This window comes from Pseudocercospora fijiensis (genome assembly GCF_000340215.1).
Source record: "Pseudocercospora fijiensis CIRAD86 unplaced genomic scaffold MYCFIscaffold_2, whole genome shotgun sequence".
Classification (NCBI taxonomy): Eukaryota; Fungi; Ascomycota; class Dothideomycetes; order Mycosphaerellales; family Mycosphaerellaceae; genus Pseudocercospora; species Pseudocercospora fijiensis.
Genome location: NW_006921533.1, coordinates 849,993 through 866,871, shown reverse-complemented (window position 1 = coordinate 866,871; position 16,879 = coordinate 849,993). Strand labels below are relative to the sequence as shown.

Sequence of the window (16,879 nt, the reverse complement as noted above, 5' to 3'; positions counted from 1 at the left end):
AAAGCGAGGCGTTCAGGGGACTTACTAAAAGGATGAGAAGTTGCGCATCAGATAGTCCTGAAGAAACTGCTGTTTGGCTTATCGCTGATGAGCCATGCAAACTCCAATTTTGATATTCTGTTGAACTTCTCAAAACCTCTAATGATATTGATACAAACGCTCCCGCTAATGCTCCCACTATCACAGCAGAAGAAGTTTCGCAAACTTCTCTTCCCAGTCGTCAAGAAGCAGGCCTCAATCAACAGAACGAATCTATCGCTTCCCCGACTTGGCCGCACTCCTGGCTGCGATTTTTCTGAAAGTCTCGTCGTTAGCTCCCAGCTTTCTGGAAGACACGCCCTGAGCATTACTCAAGTTGTTCACAGGCGCGATCGTGTACGTTCCGACGCCTCCTTCCACTCGTGCTCGGTTGGTAGGACCAGGCTGGGCGAGGACCTTGCGTCTCTTTTCCGCCAACATGGCAGCACGGTCAGCTTGAGAAGCTCCGCCGCGCTGAGATTGTGCAGCTGCGACAGGATCGTACTGCTTGGTCTCAATCGGACGACCTCGAGCACTGTCTTTCTTGCCGAGGATCGTGGATGTCCAGCTCTGGACTAAATGTTCGGCCTGGCGTTTGATATCTGGTTGGGCTTGAGAGGATTTGGTGTAGAAGAGGACAAGCTTGCCAATTGAGCTGGCAATCAGAGCGTCTTTACCAATGTTCAAGTTCGTGAGAATCTTGAAGAGTTCACGCTGGATTTGGATATTTGGCAAGGCTGCATCCTGATCTGCTGGCTCAAGCATGAAGCGAACAGCCTCCAGGATATTAATATCGGGATCGACGAGCTGAGACTGAATGGTGTTGCGATTCATGAGTGCCACGACTTCGGGCAGAATCTTCAGCTTGTGAGTTGCGATCTTGCCGTTGTTGCGGTCGCGATTATCCTCTTCGCAGGCCTTCGCCATACGGGCACGCATCTCATTGACTTCCTGGTCTGCGCGCTCCTCGATATCCTGCGCGGCTTTGCGCCGTGAAACGCGATGTGTCTTGACGGCGTCATCCATCTTGCGCTCCAGAGCACGACGGCGGCGCTCCTCTGGTGTAAGATCGTCCTCGTTGATAGGCGTCCTCTCTCTCCTGCTTGACTTGATCGGTTGCCCATCTGATCCGATTTTGCTCTTGCGCACGCGCTTGCCATCGATCTCCTCGCCGCCAGAAAAGTCGTCGTCGCCGCCCCTCTTCTTACGACTGGGCTTCTCACGCTTCTTCTCCTTCTTTTTCTTCTTGCGTTCGCGCTCAGCTTCCTCTTCTGCCGTTCGCTTACGCTTGTGCACGCCCAGTAGATTCACGTTCGATTCGTCGACCTGTTGCGGCTTGTCTGGAATAGCAAGAGCGGAAGGGTCGAAGTCTTCGAACTCTGCTTCATCCAAATCTTCTAGCTCTGACTCCTCGTCCTCGTTTTCGATGCCTGCTTCATCGGTGCTGGCCGGATTACCGTTCTCCAACTTCTCGTCCTCGCCACGTGCTGCGCTCTCTTCTCCGTTGGCGCCATTTCCGATCGGTGCAGCATCATCTTCTTGGGTCTCCATGTCTGTGTACGGCGCGGCCATGGGCGGTGTGCCTCCAGCACCGTTCTCCTCCTCGACGTCGGGCCTCAAAGGATCCCGAGGGTCATTGTTGCCCTGAGGCTCTACCTCGTTGCTGTCGATTGTTGGCGTCTCTGGTTGCGCCAGGTCCTCCATCTCGGCGGCAAACTGTGGATAGTTTGTGTGGTCTACAAAGCGTCCGATCAAAGGTCCGAATGTGGTGGGTGATATTGCTTGTTCGATATTGGTGCGGAGGGTTGATGTCGAAGTTGAAGTTGAAAGCGGCCGACGCGATCGCCAGTTGCGGAAACGCCAAGCCCAAGCCGACCTGGGCTCCTGCTTTGACGTAGGCTCGCGAAAGATTCACTTCACTTCACCTCACAAGAAATCTTCACGTGCGACAAATCAAACCTCACATCTCTTGCCCCCGTTCTAGCAAAACTGCCATCATGTTCGGCGGTCGTAAGTTATGCATTCAATCTATCCAGGCATAATGGACTGACCACAACTCCAGCACCTCCTCTGCCTTCGGCCGAAGAGCTCCAGGCCCAAGAACAAGCAGCTAAGGCGACCATGCTCCAAATGGTCAGCGCTTGTGTCGTTCTGTACTTCTGTGAGAATAAGAAATTCTGCGGCGCATCAAGCATTTGACTGATAGACCTCAGCGCCTTTCGCAGTCGATGCGGTGAAGAAACTCCTATAAGCTCATCGCGCTTGGAAAGGACGAGAAAGAGTTGTATAATACTATCGAGTGCAGGGATATGTGCATAGCAAGGCGTTAAGGAAGACACAATCAGGTGGTCGTCTGTAGATGAAGATACTCGTCTCTCCGTAAGAGTGGAACTCAAAGGCACGTGCAAATACTGCAGGATATTATCATTGTTCGAAAAGGTGGAAAGCACTTTTATTATTCACCTCGTCACCAAAATCTTTGCGAAGAGGATACCTCGGATAATATGGGACTAGCGGTTATGAACTGCTATCGATTTCGGGTGAGATGAACAGAAAGCGCCGCTCACCTCGTACTACAAGAGGAAGATGGGCAGAAAGCAAAGGTCAATCCAGAGCATGATTTGAGCAAATTGACACAATGCAAGCTTTTTGCAGGCCCCGTTACTCGCGCCAGGACACCGGAAATGTAAGTTGACCAGGATCACGAAGACGGCTTCACTCCTTCAACTTTCCACAGCACGCATCCGTTGCCTGCGTTCTCGCTCAGATATCCAATGTCGCTGGAAGAACAACTCCGGGCCACTGCATTGAGCTTCCGCTCGCATTCAGATCCGCCGACCGCAAACGATTGCTTGTCCTTACAGCCAGCCTGGTACCCAAAGTGGCCCCATCGAACTTCCAGCTTAAAAGAGCTGCCATTACCTCCTGCTGCCTGGTTCTCGTACGGCGTTCCATGGCCTAGAATGAGTCAGCTTCGGAGCTCCTAAGAACTTTATTCGACATCTTCACCTGGCTGCTGATAGAAGTGGCGATCGGGGTCATAGTTTGTTTTAAGAAAGAGGTGGGGCTGAGAGCAGAACTTCTTGATCGCATCGGCGACACCATCGCTCTGCAGAATCTTGTGGGTGCTTTCGGCGCCGCAGAGAACTTTCTCGTTCTGTTCTGCTTGTGCGACAACTAGCTCATTGGCGACAGTCAAGCTGATGATGAAAGTGAGCAGCGCCCGGATGATCACATTCGCGAGCATGATGTCGGAACTGTGGTGTCAGAGCGTCGGACTGCAGAATTGAAAAGGTCGTCAATATGTTGCATGTGCTTCACGTGGAATATTGACAAGCCAGCTCACTTTGGCCCGTGCACTGGCCACGACTCCCTGGACGAGCCTGTACGACACTGAGATGGAACGTACTCCTTACTGCTATACATCATTAAAGATGGAATATGCCTACTATAAATGGAGCTCTTTGCAAGAATGTTGCTCACTGCAGGCGCGGCATCTTACTGGTGACCCGGACTCCCGGAAGCTGCAGGGAGCATATTTCTGTAACAGGTGTCACGTGTGTTGCAGGCGATCTGGCACTACCCACGACGGCCCAGTACGTATCAAGATGTCAGAACCGGCTTTTCTAGGCTCGCAAGCCAACGTCTCGTGGGCCGAGAACCAGACAGGCAGAGCCACGCGGCAATAACCTAGAACTATTCTCGCAGACTCGCGCCAAGAGAGTACAGGGATGCTGCAGCGAACTACCAAATTCGATCTTCCACAGCATGTACGATATCGAACTTCAATTGCCGGGCCCAGAGTACAGCGGCTCTCGCGTGTTGCTAATGCTCTTGCTTCCGCAAAGGGAACAGTAGCAAAGCTGGTGGTCAAGTTGAAGGATGTTTAGAGCTGGGCGTCTCCATCAACATTGGGGCATAATGACCCGCTGCAGGTGTTATCCTTCTCTATTAGTTCGCCATATGCTTGGGTACTGAATGTCTGTCAAGACATATCGAACCGATGAATGGGCTTCGTCGGCTTCTGCCTCAAGCACGGCGGAATTTCAACCTTCTCTTTCCTCGTTATAATGTGGCTGGTCGTCCAACAACTCGGTCAAGGTCGCATGTCAGGTCGCTGACATGACGAACGAGCATTCAGAAGTGAGTCTGATCATATCTCAGCAAATTGACTTCTTGCCGAAGGCGGTGACAGTTATGCTTGAATTCGAACGAGGCTTCCCAAGCCACAGCACCGAGCTACCATACTCATCGGATCCATATTCCTCTGGCAGCAGGTCGTCTATCGAAAGAGTTTCCAGCCTTTCAAGCAACGACTCTCGCATACACAATAATAGATATAAGCTGCTTCTGCAGTGGAGGTCCAGAGCGGAGGTGGCGTAGTGGCGCTCATATCAAAATTCCTCAACCGGACAAGTCGAACATTGCCGCTGTCATGGTGCTGAGACGTACCGTATAGGTCGCCAACTGCCCCGACAAGAGCAGAATCCGCATCTGTTCAGGGCGATCTTCAGGCCATGTGTATTTGGACTATTTCTACCTTTTCGGAGGTCTTGATGACACGCCTGCTCGGACCGTCGACTGATGCGCAATTCAATACTTTTCCACCAATGCATACCGACTCAGATTAGTTCTGGAGTCTGCAGCTAATAAGCGTTAGGCCTAGCACGTCTACGTCACGTGCAGCGCACGCGGTCTGGCCGAGGGGTTGATTCATTCTCTAACGCTAGACAGGTTCTGGCGACTTCCTTGGCAGACGCGTCCCTAAGCAGCAACATCATCAAGCCACACTCCTGAGCAGAGTCGAAAACACGGCGCTCGAGGCTGAGGTACTTTCGGCATGAGCGAGACCTGTCTCCGTTCCTGAAGTGAAGCATCGCGTCTGGAGATGTCGTGGTTTCCTCTGCGAGACTCTAGGATTAACGCGAGGGCAAGATCCGATTTCGACGCGAGAATGAAAGACATGAATTCAATATTGCCGCAATCTGAAGATCTGGATCTGAACAGATGCCATCCCGATCGACCTTCTAGAAGGCTGTGCCAAGATCAAATCTTACAAACGCATCCACATCCGGCAGACTTCTCTGTTCTGGCTTGCTTTGGCGCCATCTTGCACCGTTTCAGCATAGGCTTATAGCCAAACCGTTGGCTCAGCTCGCCACGACTCTTCTTGCCGCGGGCGGGCACCTCTCGCTGCTGGCATGTATAGGAGGAAGTCATCAAGCATATATCTATGCTAAGACGATACCATGAGATCCAAACACGCTTGGTGTGCTCACTGGGACGCGGGTTGAACTCACATTCTCTATCCTACTTTCGTTTACAGCATCACGTTCTTTGCATCAATACCTACAGTCTTTCTTTACAATTCAACACCGTTTTCGTTATGAAAGTCCACGCTCTTTTCGCGCTTGCTGCGTCGATTGCGACAGCGAAAGCATCTGCAGGCCCACAATGCTACACCAAGCTTGCTTCGACTTCTCCAAGCGCTGGCTGCAAGACTACTTCCACTACCGTCTACACCCCGTGCACTAAGACCAAGACCACATACAAGACAAAGACCATCCTCCCGAGCCCAGTTACTATCACCTCAACGAAGCAGGTGGTCAAGCAATACACAGCACCTCCAAGCTATCACACTGCCACCATTACGCTCACAAGTAAGTGTTTTCCATGATGCAGCTCGTTATCTTTTCGACGATTGTTGGGTGGAGCTATAGCCAAACATCGTTTTGAAAGCTCTTCTTCATCGAGATTTGTGCTGACCGTTGTATCATCCGCTCTCAGAGACAGACACCGCTACAACGACGTCTAGGGTAAGTGCATATCTATCATGGGCAATTGCGATCAACCCACGTACTAACTAACCTTGCTCAGATCACCACAACTGCATACGAAACATCCACATTGTCTCTCGTGTCAACCACCACAAGTGCGACGCCAAATGGATTTTCTCCGATCATGACCAGTTTCCCCGGTTCATCATACGCGAGCCAACAGCCGAATGAGAAGCGAGATTCGATTCGTGGAGCTCGAGGAGGCAAAGCGTATAAGAAACCGAAGAAAGGCGGCCTTAAGAAAGGCAAGATCCCAAACAAAGTAACCTGCGTGCACCACAAACCAAACAGCGAATGCAAAGTCAAGAGCGTCACGGCGACCAAGACAACCGGTTGCAAAGGCTCGACGATTACTGTAACGGCAACTTCTACGAAGACGGACTATACCTACCCAGAAGCCACAACGACTATTACGACTCTTGACACCATCACTTCCACTACTACTGCTTTCGTCACCGATTCCACTACTACCACTGCTACCGTGACGACATACACCAGCACCACGACTGAGTATGCCGCTTGCGCGACCAATAACTTCGCGAACCTCTACCAGGGACAAGGCTTTTCCAACGCCGTCCCCGTTGTCCCCGACCTCTCGCAAGATGGAGATATCCTGTCCGTTGATAATGCATACGAGTAAGTTCCACGCAAGCCAAGCTTCTATTTTCTGTGTCATTTGTTAACAAGTTTTGCTTTGACAGCTGCTGTGTCGCCGCATGGACCGAGCCCAGCGAGGGAAAAGTTCCGATTTGGGGGTTCGAGGCTGGGACTTGTTTTGTTCCTTACGGATCTAGCGATGCTGCGACAGGTTCTTCTGCACAATGGAATGCTGTCTTGAATGGAGCCGGTGCGGACTTTATTCTTGGAAATGGACCTGTAGGTCAAGTCGTCGGAGCGGTGCCTGCTGGGTCGTAGGGCGTAAATAATGGCTGTATCTGAGAAAGGAATGCCGTATAATGTAATTAATGTATATATGAGAGGACACACAAGGGATGACTTTCTGGTCTGCTCACTAGCATGATTTGTCGCTTTCTTGTGAGACATGATTCGATTCTCTCTACTGTATTTCTCGTTTGTGGTTGGTAAGAGGACAGCAGTGCCGTGTAGTGAACTTGAAATCAGGTGTGACCTGTCACGAATACAGAGATCGGCACCAAGCATAACGGATGGCCACAGCATTGCACGAGCAGAGCGTTTTCTCCCTTGCTTACCGTGTTGCACACAACACATGTACAACCACTTCGGGCTCAACTGCACAAGCATTGCTCGTGCACGCACGTTGCTGAAGTGTATACAGTAGCTGCAAACAGGAACTCACAGCTGCTGCTGACTTTCTTTGCCGTGAATTTCGCACGCGCCAAGGACGGTGTTCCGTGTGAACTGCATAGAATACCGGAAGCCGCTCTACGGAAGAATCCTTTATTCTAACTTTCCTTTGCTTATCAGCAAATTCGGTGCACATCTTTTGCTGGTCAAGTTACATCTCCACGGCGAACGGCATGTCGTAGAACAGAGCAGAGACCTCGAAAGACACTGCTTCCATCTCCATCCCGACATGCAACAACCACATGCTCCCATTCATGCAACTGCGGACCACATATAGAGTGGCAAACGATTTGACTTTCGTCTAAGTGCAGTAGTCAAGCGGCACTTGACATCTGCAGACGCACAGCAGCACTTCTCCTCACTTGCGCGCTCCAAACACCATCATGCATGATGCGTGGTCCTGACATTGCAGCCAAACCAAGTCGTGGACTATTTATTGACTTCCGCAGAGGCCGCGTAAAACGCGATAGCCGCCAAAATTGCTGAACTCGAGAGCGCTGTCGTGTCTGTGCTTTTTAGAAATTGGCCCCTAAATCAATCGTTGCCAGGTTCTGCCAAAAGCTTGAATTGCGCGAACTGCGCGTTAGCCGCTGGAGTGTTGAACAACCTGGTTGTTATAGGGAATTGCTAAATGTCCATTGCCGCCAGGCTATATGTCCATTGCCTCGGATTCTACTGCCTGTTCTAGTTAGCGAGGGCTCTGACCACCTTGCCATACAAAACGCTATACAAAATCGATTACGGAGGTCCGTATTAGAACTCCGGGTAGGTAGTAACGATTATAGTTAAAGAGGAAGGGTTTCTAAAGCCCGCTAGATATATAGATTTAAAGAGACTATCTTCTAGTACTAATTTCCTTAACCTATAAAGTAATACTGTCTTAAGTAAAGCCGTAGCTCTTACTACGGTATAAACTAACTGCCTTATAGTCTCGCTAGTAGTATAGTTACTAGTAGTAGTAGAGCTATAGTAATAAGCCTAAAGGTTAAGTAAATAGCCTATTAGTTAGAAGGCGGCGGAGCGTCGTTTTAGCGCTATCTCTATATAGCAAGAGCGGCCCTTTATATACTAGCTAGATCGTTACTAATAAACTCGTATCGCTTAATAGGCGTATAGACTCGTAGTTGTTATATAGAGGCTCTTATACGGCCTCGTCCTCGTCTATATCTATAAGTAGATTAAGAAGCTGCATTATTAAGGTTATTAAGCTCGAAGGCCGAAGGAATATAGCTATTCGCGCGGCCTATACGACCTCTACGGCTACGACTATTACTACGACTATTGCTACGACTATTGCTACGACTACGGTTACTACGGTTAGAAGGTAGAGTTGTCGGTTTACGCGTTTAAATAACCTCTATAAGGCGGCGGAGTAGTATAGCGGACTTATCGATATGCTAGTGCCTATTAAAGTCTTCCGGTTTAAAGTAGAAGTAGCTAGTTTCTATAAGCTAATCCCTTACTATATACTTGCATATAATTCCCTAAGCGCACTTATAGCGGCCTATATAGTGCGAGCGTATAGTATTAGGGTCCTTAATAAGCTCTTTAACCTCCTACTAAGTATACGAGTACTGCTTGCTAGCTAATTATAGTGCCTAGCGGTAAATAATGCCGTTATACTACGAATACTCGGGCTTCTTTATAGAGAGAGGTATCGCGAGCCTGTCCTAGCTAATCCGCTCCTAGATTTAGTTAGCTTTAATCTTAAACTACGGCTCCTAGTAATTTATTAGCAAAGCTAATTACTAGTCGAAGCCGTAGGAACGTACGAGCTTAAGGAATAGGGTAAGGATGTTATAGCGCCTCCTAGCAAGCTATTTCTTTATCGTCGAGTAAGCGCCTTCTACCCTCGAGGTAACTCGTTGTCTATAGAATAGAAAGACCTTCTACTAAAAGCAGTAGGCAATCTTCTTCTTATAAGACTAGTATTTACGGCAAATATAGGTCTAGAGGGACCTATAATAAGGGTTCTTATAGTTAGAAAGATAGCCGTTCTTCTCCTCGAATTTAGCTACTGTCTCTGCTTCTATATAGGCTTTAAAGGCGGCTATAAACGACTCGCAGTCTAGTTAATCTTCGTAGCCTATAAAGGCACCTATTTCTTCGTCGTATTTGGCTTGTTATAGTATTAACTTCCGTGCCTATAACTGCACATTCTTAAAGATATGCTAGGTACAGATTAAAGCCGGCGTTGTCGAGTATACCTTGTCTAAAGCGTTTATATAACTACGGTCTCGATTAGTAACCTATAAGCCTAGTTATAGCAAATCGTATGCGTTGCTAATCCGCTTAAAGGCCTCGAATACCTACGTAAAGCTAGCCTCATCTTCTTTGCCTATAATATAGTATCTAAGCGGTATTGTAGTGCCGCCGCCGGTGCCGCTAGAGATATTAAAAAGCGGTCGATTATAGTAGTTAGTCTTATAGGTATTGTCGCAAATAAGGTACTCTAGATATAGGGCGTAGAACTTAGCTATTTGTAGGTTAATAACTATTAACTTGTTAATCCTGCCCTCGTTTCTAGGTGTCCTATCGGTATTATATTCGTACTAGTATCTAAGCCGATCTAGGTACCGGAATAGTGTATCTATAGCGCTTAAATTACCCTGTTAGACCTTCCGATATATTATCCTCGCATTATTAATATCCTTAATAGTCTAAATGCCTATAGATAGGTCGTTATTAGCAAGAGGGTTAGGTTTAATAGTAAGAACATAAAGGAAAGCTACTCGGCCGAAGCTCGGCTAGGTAACTTAATATTCAATCGACAATACTTATACTTCTTATCCTTCTTCTATAACCGCGCTATCGTTATATAAGCGCTCGTATTGCAATCCAAGTCCTTACGGATTATCTTTATTATCTTCGAGCTCGCCGCCTTGCGTTAGCGGCGACAGTAAACCGCAAAATCGCTACTATTAGCATTAGTATGCCCTCCTTTATAGGTATACTAATTCCTCGACTTATCGACCCTCTAGCGACTATAAGGGTCGTCGTAATTATACGCTCTTAGCGTAAGCGACTATAGATACGCTTGCTTAGTAGATATCGCATTTAGACGGCGGCTAGTGCTATTAGTACGAGCCTTACTTCTACTATTAGAACTACTGCAAATATAGTACTTGCTAATAAAGGCGTTTAGGCCTTTAAACTCTATACGCTTCGAGACGTTGCTACCTCGCATTATTATAGCGTAACTATAGCTCTAAGCCTACGCGTTTGCCTCTTTAAAAGCAGCCTCTATCGATCGATATAACTCTCGCGGAGGGTCCGCTATCTATTCGCCTTTATCGTTAACTCCGCCTTTACTATTACCTTTATCGTTAACTCCGCCTTTACTATTACCTTTATTATCGCTTTCGCCTTCTTCGACGCCTGCGGCTAGTCCTTCTACCGTCTCTTTATTACTAAATGCCTTATTAATCTCTCTCGCTAACTAAGACTAGCTCTCTTCCGTCTCCGCTATAGCCTCCTTATCTGCCTCGATTTTAGCTAATTCGTCCTTATTTAGACCCTCGAGGTCGGCTTTATTAAATCCGCTATCCCTAGGCGTCTCTTTACTACTATAAGTACTCTCTTAATCGATATCTTAGAAGAAATCGCCGGCTTGGCGATCTCCGGGTCTATTACCGAAGTATTAGCCTTATAAGAGGTAAAAGGAGGCCTTATAATTAGTCTAAGAAGAAGAAGCTATAATAACGCCTTATTTAGTACTATACCGCTGTTTTAATGGCTTTAGTATGCTTCGAAATCTACGAAATCTATAAAGTTACGCGCTAGAGACGCGTCACGCGTTCCCGGCTAAAGCCGCAGGCTCTACTATGTCTATACTATAAAGAGCGCTATACCCGGGACGGAAAACCCCTTAGGTAGCAATAGATATATAGCCTAGCGGCAATAGACATTTAGCAATTCCCGTTGTTATATAGCTGAAATAGGCTCGCCTATAGAACCGTACGGCTAATTTGTATCGCCTCGAAAGAGCAATATATAAGCATAGTTTTATTAGATTAATTTAGGAATCCCTATTAGATACTAGCGGTATATTGCTATAGTAGGTAATAAGGCAGAAGGGTTCGTCTTTGACGAGCGAAAGAGGATTGTAGAAATGTCGTAACGGACTAGAATGTCCTAACTAGGGGTCGGCCGACCTATAGTCGCTCGTACGCATACGACTATTAATAACTTACTAAATAGTGCGATTATTATTAAGTCGCAAGGCATAACTCTTAGGCATTAACCTATATAGATTTTGCAGTAGAATTTAGTGTAGAATAGTATAGACCTATGCTAACAAATCTTAAATATCTACCCTTCTAAAAGCAGTCTCTAGCTCCGCCTCTTCTACGTATTCGTTATAGGCAGGCAGATTGCTATTCAAACTGTCGCTTATAGCCTTATAGACTGCGCTTTGTAATAGCACTATAGCATTAGCTACTGCGGCGGCTTCTTCTTTATCTATTGTCTTGTTCTGTTTAGCTATAAACGTATTACCTACTAGGGCAGTAGTACGCTTCCGTTTCTTAGTAGATAGATCTAGCTCCTTCCGAAGGACTCGACAGTTAAAGTAGATAAAGATTAGCTAGTTAAGTCGCTCTATTATAAGCCGAGAACGAAGCCTAGTCTATATTAGCTTAAGGGCTAAGAACGTCCGCTCGGCGGTAATAGTATTAGCAGTAGTTTAACAAAGCCGCAAGGCATAGTCCGATAGCAAAGGTAAGGCAGTAGCTCTATAGCTCTAGAAGAGCTTTATATTAGTGCTATAGCGTAACTAGCACTCGTTAGAAGTAATAAAGGCGTCTCGCTAGTAGATATAGTCGTAGAAGTCCGACTTAATCGATAGCTGCTTATCTACTTCTAAGGTTGTTAAGCGCAAGGCGTTAAGGATAATCGCTTACTTAGTAGGTAATAGTCTAGCGCCTTAACTAACTATAGAAGGGTTAAGATAATAGGCCGCCTAATAGTGCTTATTTACCTATCGTAAGAAGCGCTCTTGCTAGCCTATAATCGTAGCTACTAACTTCTGTATATTAAGGACAAATTAGACACCTTCGAGTAGCTCTCGAATTAGTAGTAGACTCGTATTAATCTGCTTCTCGAGGGTAGCTTTATAGCTAAACTACCGAGGTATTACTTTGTCTATTGTAGCCTCCTTTAACTAAGATAGAATAAGCTAATTATTTAGCGGCTCTAGTAGGTCGACAGCGGCTTAAAGATTAGTCTAGAATATATAGTCTATTATTATAGACCGCGCCTCGAAGTCTAGTATAGAAGCACGGTTACGGACTAGCTCCTAAAGGGTATACTTACTACGTAGAAGTAACTTAAATAAGGCAATTATAGTCGGCTAGCGAGTCTTATATATACTAATTAGCGAGAAGGTCTTGCTATAGATTGCTACCTACTTCTTCTTTAAGAGCTAATATATCGCCTTCTTCTATAATAGGTAAAAGACGACGTATTACGCCTCGTCGTAGAGGCCCTTTATTTCTAGATATTTAAAGAAGTCTCTTATTAATAACGCGCCGCCGTATAAGTCGTAGGGTACTATAATAATGTAACTAAGGTCCGGATCTTCTTCTAGTAGGTATATTATCTTTAGGTTAGTAGTATACGTATCGAAGGTAATTAAGCTAACCTTCGAGAGGTTACCGCTAGTAAGCTACTCGCACTTTACCTTCGCCTAGCGCGCGCCTTCTTTAGCCGATTTATCGACTATTTCTATCTAACGCGTCTTAATTATATAGTAGCCGATAAAGTCGATAAGCGACAAGGTAGTAACGCCTATTCTATTACCGTTAGAGGTACTATTAATCTGCAGATTTAGCTCGTCGCAATACGCGACTTTAGCTAATATCTTCTCTTCTAGTTTCTCGAAGTGCTATAGTAGTAGAATATATCGAATTCGCGTCGTATTCGGAGGCTCGAACGAAGAGTATAGGGCGGCAAATAACGCCTTTACTACTATCTTCTCGAAGAAGCTAAACGGCTTATTTTCCTCGAAGTATACCGTACTATATAACTCCTTAAGATAGTCGTACTAAGCGGCGGTTAACGCGACCTACGGCAATTTAATCTGTTCTAGCGACGACGGCAGTTTGCCTATCCTTTACGCCTCTATCCGCTTCTTATACTTCGCGATATACTCCTTATTCCGCGTTAAGTCCTTTATACCGTCGTAATTATAGAAACGATAAATAATACGCCGCTTTGCCCTATAGTCGTTATATTGCTTAAAAAAGCGGTATACGATGTTATTAGGCTTAGCTATTAGAATACGTAATAGGAGGCGACAATAAGGATAACTAAGCGACAAGAGATACTATCGGTATAGCGACAATAGCGACGACGAGGTCTAAGGCAGAAGAAACATAAGAATATACTAGAGGACGCGATTTCGACGCGATTTAGTAGAAATCTACATACTATACCATATAGGTGTTAACCTAGGTGTAACCTATACAAAACACCATACAAATAACCCACAATGGGTCGCTCGACGTAACGCGCGTGCGATTAACTATAAGTCGCTCGAATCGCCGACCGCTGGTCCCAACGGCAGCATACCGTTGACGCTTGCGTAGCTTGTCGAACAGAGTTCTCGCTCACTTGCATCACGGAGCCGATCACCACCACCACGACGAGTCATGGGCACTCTGCCTGGCAGAGCCTCACCTCACGCCAACGCCTTGCCAACCAGCGCCTTGCACTCGTCGGTCATGGCAAGGTGCAGAGCCATATCCTGCCCTTCCTTGGACATCTTCGCCCACGTCTTCTGCAGTATGCCGATGATCTTCTGCTCGTCATGCCTCTCCTTGAACTCCTCGAACTGATCGTCAAGAAAGACAAGGCAAGCGACATCTTCAAGCACCTGTACTTCCTCTTCGCCCTGCTTGAGCCCTTCCTTTTCAATCAGCCCTCTGCATCTCTGCACATCTGCTTCCGCGTATCCGCATTGCTCCAAAATGTCCCCGACTTGCTGGGCTTGCCGCTTCTTCAGGTGTGTCCGCCAGGCGTGATAGCCAAGCTTGCCCTCTGTAAACGAGTCTCTTCTCACTTCCCATCTCCGGAAATGTTGGCCGCATATGGCCAGCTTCAATACTTCCGAAGCACTGGGAGCACGCTTATGCAGGAAGCCTTCCATCTTTTGGGAGTAATGCGTTTCGTATGGAAGCTCACTTCCGTCCTGTTTGGTATGCTTGTTTGGATCCTCGTTGTGGGCTGCGTAGATCAGGCCACGCGCCTTTTCGAATTTGTCTGCCATGCTGGATCTGGCAGTTTCTACTGATGAAGTGGTCTTTCGAAAGTACTCGGGAGGCCCCAAGCAACCAGGTTCGAGCTCGGCGGATCTCAGGCGTAAGGCATTGTCTGCTCCTGCAATTGGCTGCCCGGGGATCGTGCAGGCATACCATCGGCCGGAGCGCGTCTGCCACAGGCAAGCTAACGTTAGTTCTAAGGCGGCCCTGGTAACGAATGAGATCGATCCTTTCCGCCTGCCACTACTGCCGCTTCTCGCGCCTCTTTCGAAAAGCTCACGCAGAGAGGCACAGCAACATCACAACACACGAAAAACCCTGCGACACTGCCGCAAGAGTCACGGCGTGATGACGAGCCTGACTGGCCCAACGATATGCAATATGCAGCCTTCCGGTGTGCAGGCCGGGGCGTACAGGCCGACGTTCACAGAAATGATCCATCGCGTCAGGTCCGGTGTGCAATGAGGCTTGGGGTAATGGCCTCGTCAGAATCGTACCTGACTTCCTCGTGCCTAGACACTACGAATACGCGGCTGCTCACTTTTTACTCTGACGACTGCTCTCTTTCCTGCAACAAGCCTTTCTGCACTTGCTCTCTGCTCCCCCTTGTGTTTGCTTGGCTGGCGGTCCATTTGATTAAGTATGCCCTCTGTTCTTGCACGCCTTTTTCTTCCTGTCCACAGCCCTTTCGCTTCTGTTTCTTTGGAAGATGATGAATCACGTTGAAGACGTCGAAGGCGGACGGGGCCGTACGTGGCAACCCTATTCCAGCGACAGCACTCCTATCAACAGCTCTCCCAATCCTTCGCATCGGGAGAAGAGTGATAAGATCGAAGTCTTGGTGTTCGAGGAGAACGACAAACGAAACCCGTACAGCTGGAGTGATGGCAGGAAATGGCTGCTTGCCGGCATATCACTAATCGGGACGCTCTTTATACCACTCAACGGGACATCAATCACGGTTGCGGCAGCCCAACTCAGCCAGGAATTCAATGCCAGTGACTCGGCACACTTTACGAATACCTACTGGGCCGTGACAAGCTGGAGCGCCGGCGGCGCCGTCTTCATCATCCTCTTCCTACCATTCCTCGAAGAGCTAGGTGTTCGTCGAGTCTACCTGGCCTTCTACCTACTCTTCATCCTGATGCTCATCCCACAAGCTCTGGCCCAGAACTTTGCCACGCTCGTCGTCACGAGATTCTTCAGTGGTGGTTGTGTAGCACTACTCGCCAACTCAATCGCAAGTATCATCCCGGACCTGTGGGAAGGCCCAGCTGCCCGAAGTCTCCCGGTCGGCATCTACATTGTGCTCTACGTCGTAGGAAGCACAATTGGTCCCGTAGTCTTCGCACCTATTATCCAGTACGATCTCACATGGCGCTGGATTTTCTACATCCAGCTGATCGTCTATGGCGCTCTCGGGATCTTCTTCTTGTTCTTCTTGCCTGAGACACGAGGCCACATCATTCTTCGCCGCGAGGCCAAGAAGCTGCGAAAGCAGACGGGTCGGAAGATCTATAGTGAAGCTGAGCTCAACCCTCAACCTCTCATCAAGACACTGCCGGCGGTGATATACAGACCCACGTACCTCCTTGTCACCGAGCCAGTGCTCCTCGCTTCCACTCTCTGGTCCGCGTTCGCTCTCGGAACTATCTACGCCTTCACACAGTCCGTGGAGCAAGTATTCAAGGGTATCTATGGCTGGGAATCCTACAAATGTGGCTATGTCCAAGCAGCCGTGGTCATTGGCGAGATCTTCGGCTGGTTCGTGTCGATCTATGGCACCCGTCTTTTCCTCGAATCCGCGGATCGTAACACCGAGTTTCCAGGTCGCCCCATCCCAGAAGCTAGACTCTACGTCAGCATCTTCGGCTCTTTCCTAGGAATGACAGGAGGAATGTTTGTGTATGGTTGGACGAGCTATCCCAATCTCCCATGGATAGCACCAGCCATTGGACTCTGTCTCGTCGGCTTTGGCATCCAAGTCGTCGTGGGCGCTATCGCAGATTATATTGTTGATGCTTATGCGAATCCGGAATACAACTATGCTGGCTCGGCGATCAGTGCTGTGGCAGCTGGAGAGAATCTTGTGGCTGGGTTCCTGCCGCTGGGAAGTCAGTCCATGTACACCAATCTGGGGTTTCACTGGGCGAGTAGTTTACTTGGCTTCTTGGCGTTGGTTTTGAGTTTTGTGCCGATTGTGTTTCTTTTTTATGGGAGATCGTTGAGGGAGAGGTGCACTTTCATGCAAAGCGCTGGGAGGAAAGGTGATGAAAAATAGGTTGGTGCGTGATGAAAGTACGGGACAAAAGCTAGCGGGTAGGCGGGAATTTGGGAAAACTTCATTGTAAGTGTATACATACAGCGTCTGAACACTTCGGAGTGAAAGTGGGTATTCACCAACTCCCTGAGAAGCAAGGATTACAGCGAATAGTCACT

At 47.8% G+C, this 16,879-nt stretch overlaps 5 protein-coding genes across 5 annotated transcripts; 3 read left to right on the top strand and 2 right to left on the bottom strand.

Moving 5' to 3' along the window:
- Positions 1 to 71: 71 nt before the first annotated feature.
- MYCFIDRAFT_150500 (uncharacterized protein) lies at positions 72 to 1,807 on the bottom strand. The gene has a single exon (XM_007924838.1). The coding sequence runs from the start codon at positions 1,720 to 1,722 to the stop codon at positions 253 to 255; it is 1,470 nt and encodes a 489-aa protein (XP_007923029.1). The 5' UTR covers positions 1,723 to 1,807; the 3' UTR covers positions 72 to 252.
- MYCFIDRAFT_171335 (uncharacterized protein) lies at positions 1,782 to 4,603 on the top strand (the record flags this gene model as incomplete). The annotated part of the gene is made up of 23 exons (XM_007924837.1): positions 1,782 to 1,813; positions 1,849 to 1,961; positions 2,003 to 2,179; positions 2,225 to 2,251; positions 2,289 to 2,299; positions 2,338 to 2,403; positions 2,436 to 2,534; positions 2,564 to 2,621; positions 2,664 to 2,678; positions 2,710 to 2,953; positions 2,991 to 3,043; positions 3,078 to 3,172; positions 3,200 to 3,277; positions 3,313 to 3,323; positions 3,356 to 3,561; positions 3,587 to 3,618; positions 3,649 to 3,837; positions 3,867 to 3,884; positions 3,909 to 3,955; positions 4,009 to 4,090; positions 4,120 to 4,206; positions 4,235 to 4,456; positions 4,499 to 4,603. 23 exons carry the CDS (start codon positions 1,782 to 1,784, stop codon positions 4,601 to 4,603), a joined length of 2,067 nt encoding a protein of 688 aa, XP_007923028.1.
- An 801-nt stretch (positions 4,604 to 5,404) lies between these two features.
- MYCFIDRAFT_83479 (uncharacterized protein) lies at positions 5,405 to 6,495 on the top strand (the record flags this gene model as incomplete). Its single annotated transcript, XM_007924695.1, has 3 exons — positions 5,405 to 5,678; positions 5,806 to 5,834; positions 5,896 to 6,495. The coding sequence occupies 3 exons, from the start codon at positions 5,405 to 5,407 to the stop codon at positions 6,493 to 6,495; spliced, it is 903 nt and encodes a 300-aa protein (XP_007922886.1).
- A 7,079-nt stretch (positions 6,496 to 13,574) lies between these two features.
- On the bottom strand, positions 13,575 to 14,539 carry MYCFIDRAFT_210225 (uncharacterized protein). The gene has a single exon (XM_007924836.1). It carries the CDS (start codon positions 14,446 to 14,448, stop codon positions 13,861 to 13,863), a length of 588 nt encoding a protein of 195 aa, XP_007923027.1. The 5' UTR covers positions 14,449 to 14,539; the 3' UTR covers positions 13,575 to 13,860.
- Positions 14,540 to 15,152: 613 nt separating this feature from the next.
- Positions 15,153 to 16,721, top strand: MYCFIDRAFT_42915 (uncharacterized protein; the record flags this gene model as incomplete). Its single annotated transcript, XM_007924295.1, has 1 exon — positions 15,153 to 16,721. One exon carries the CDS (start codon positions 15,153 to 15,155, stop codon positions 16,719 to 16,721), a length of 1,569 nt encoding a protein of 522 aa, XP_007922486.1.
- Positions 16,722 to 16,879: the final 158 nt, after the last annotated feature.